This window comes from Ornithodoros turicata, unplaced genomic scaffold (genome assembly GCF_037126465.1).
Source record: "Ornithodoros turicata isolate Travis unplaced genomic scaffold, ASM3712646v1 Chromosome14, whole genome shotgun sequence".
Lineage (NCBI taxonomy): Eukaryota > Metazoa > Arthropoda > Arachnida > Ixodida > Argasidae > Ornithodoros > Ornithodoros turicata.
This window is the reverse complement of record NW_026999314.1, coordinates 1454591-1456229: the sequence shown is the minus strand read 5'-3', so window position 1 is coordinate 1456229 and position 1639 is coordinate 1454591. Positions and strand designations below refer to the sequence as shown.

Here is a 1639-nt window from a genome sequence, read left to right as displayed (position 1 = left end):
CATCGCCCGGCAGGAGCCGCAGTAGCCCCCTCCTGCACTCACGGTTGGGTCGCCGCAGGAGGGAGACCCCCACGTATCGCTGTGCGTGGCTTTCCCGTGTCTGGGGAAAGGGGGATCCTGGCGGTTGAGTGGACCCGGAGGTTGTTTAGGACCCTTCGGGGCCCCTCCGGGAAAGCAACACACCGCTTTGGCCCCTGCTTCCCATAGACGGGTGGTCCTGGAAGGCCCGGCCAGGACTATTCAGCTTAGTCGTCATCTCCCACGCTCATTACTTTCTCATTTGTATCCTTTCCTTCTAATCCTTCTCCTTTCACCTTCTTTGGCGGCAAGGGTCAACCTTGGGCAGTCTTTCACTCTCCAGAAGCTGCACTTGGGTATAGTGTAGGCGTACCTGCTACTGCGTCAAACGCGGTCCCCTGGTTGGGCTCCGTGGTGGGCGGCAGGACCCTTGCATCGAATTGTATTGTCACCTTTATGGCTTCCTCTTCTTTAAAACCCCGAGATCGGAATCGGAAACGGTTCCGCACCGAGTACCAGCAAATTGATTTAAATACCTCAACACCCGAACCATGGTTTGCAAAGTTTCTCGTTGTCCACTCGAATGATGACACAAGACCACTGTCAAAGGTATCTCCTTTTGTAATAGCGAAAGCACTTGAACAGCTGATAGGTAAAGAATACAATGCCAAGAAACTGGGCTCTGGAGATATCCAGGACCATGTTGAAAAGCGAGAGCAAAGCAGTGAGCTTCTTTCACTGACAAGCATCAATGGGATATCTGTCACAGTAAGTTCACACCGGAGTCTCAACATTGTTAAAGGAGTAATTTCTGAGAGCGACCTTCTTGACTGTTCGGAATCGGAACTTCAAGAAGGCCTACAACAGCACGGTGTGGTAGCCGTAAAGCGCATAGTCATGCGTAGGGATGGGAAAGAAATCCCAACAAAGCACATAATCCTTTCTTTCAAGCTCCACAAGCTGCCAGACACAATCAAAGCCGGTTACCTCAGTTGCAATGTGAGGGCTTACATCCCAAATCCGAGTCGCTGTTACAAGTGCCAGCGGTTTGGCCACGGTTCTCAGGTATGCCGTGGGCAGCCCGTCTGTGCTAAGTGCTCAGGCAAAGACCATTCGTCAGAGTCGTGCAGCAATGACTTTCAGTGTGCCAATTGCAAGGGTAACCACCCTGTTTACTCCAGATCATGTCCGTGTTGGAAGGAGGAGAAACAGATCCTCAAGCTGAAAACGGAACAAAATATCACATACAGTGCAGCAAAGGCACAATTGGTGTTCCAGAAGAAAGGAACCTTCTCTGATGTGGTGCGCAGGGGAGTGGCACCACTCAGAGTATCGGTGGAGACCCAGACCTCTGGGGCTCCCCTCCACACTCCCCAACACAAAGAGAGGGACACTGAGGGCTCTCCTCCAGTGGCCTCTCAGACAAACAGCCAGGGAGATGCAATGTTAACCTCGGAGGAGGTTGTTGCATCCCCTTCCGTTTGGGACGGGATTGCCATGGGCCTGTCTCAAAACACGAGTCAGAGCATGGATCTCGACGACGACGACTGCGGCTCTCAGAAGTCGTCTTCGAGTCTACCAAGTCTTTCCATGGGCAAGGAACAGAGAGGGAAAAAAGCTG

At 52.4% G+C, this 1639-nt stretch overlaps 1 protein-coding gene across 1 annotated transcript; it reads left to right on the top strand.

Moving 5' to 3' along the window:
- Nucleotides 1-474: 474 nt before the first annotated feature.
- Nucleotides 475-1316, top strand: LOC135372296 (uncharacterized). Its single transcript, XM_064605941.1, has 2 exons — nucleotides 475-1083; nucleotides 1200-1316. Exons 1-2 carry the CDS (start codon nucleotides 475-477, stop codon nucleotides 1314-1316), a joined length of 726 nt encoding a protein of 241 aa, XP_064462011.1.
- The last annotated feature ends 323 nt before the right edge of the window (nucleotides 1317-1639 follow it).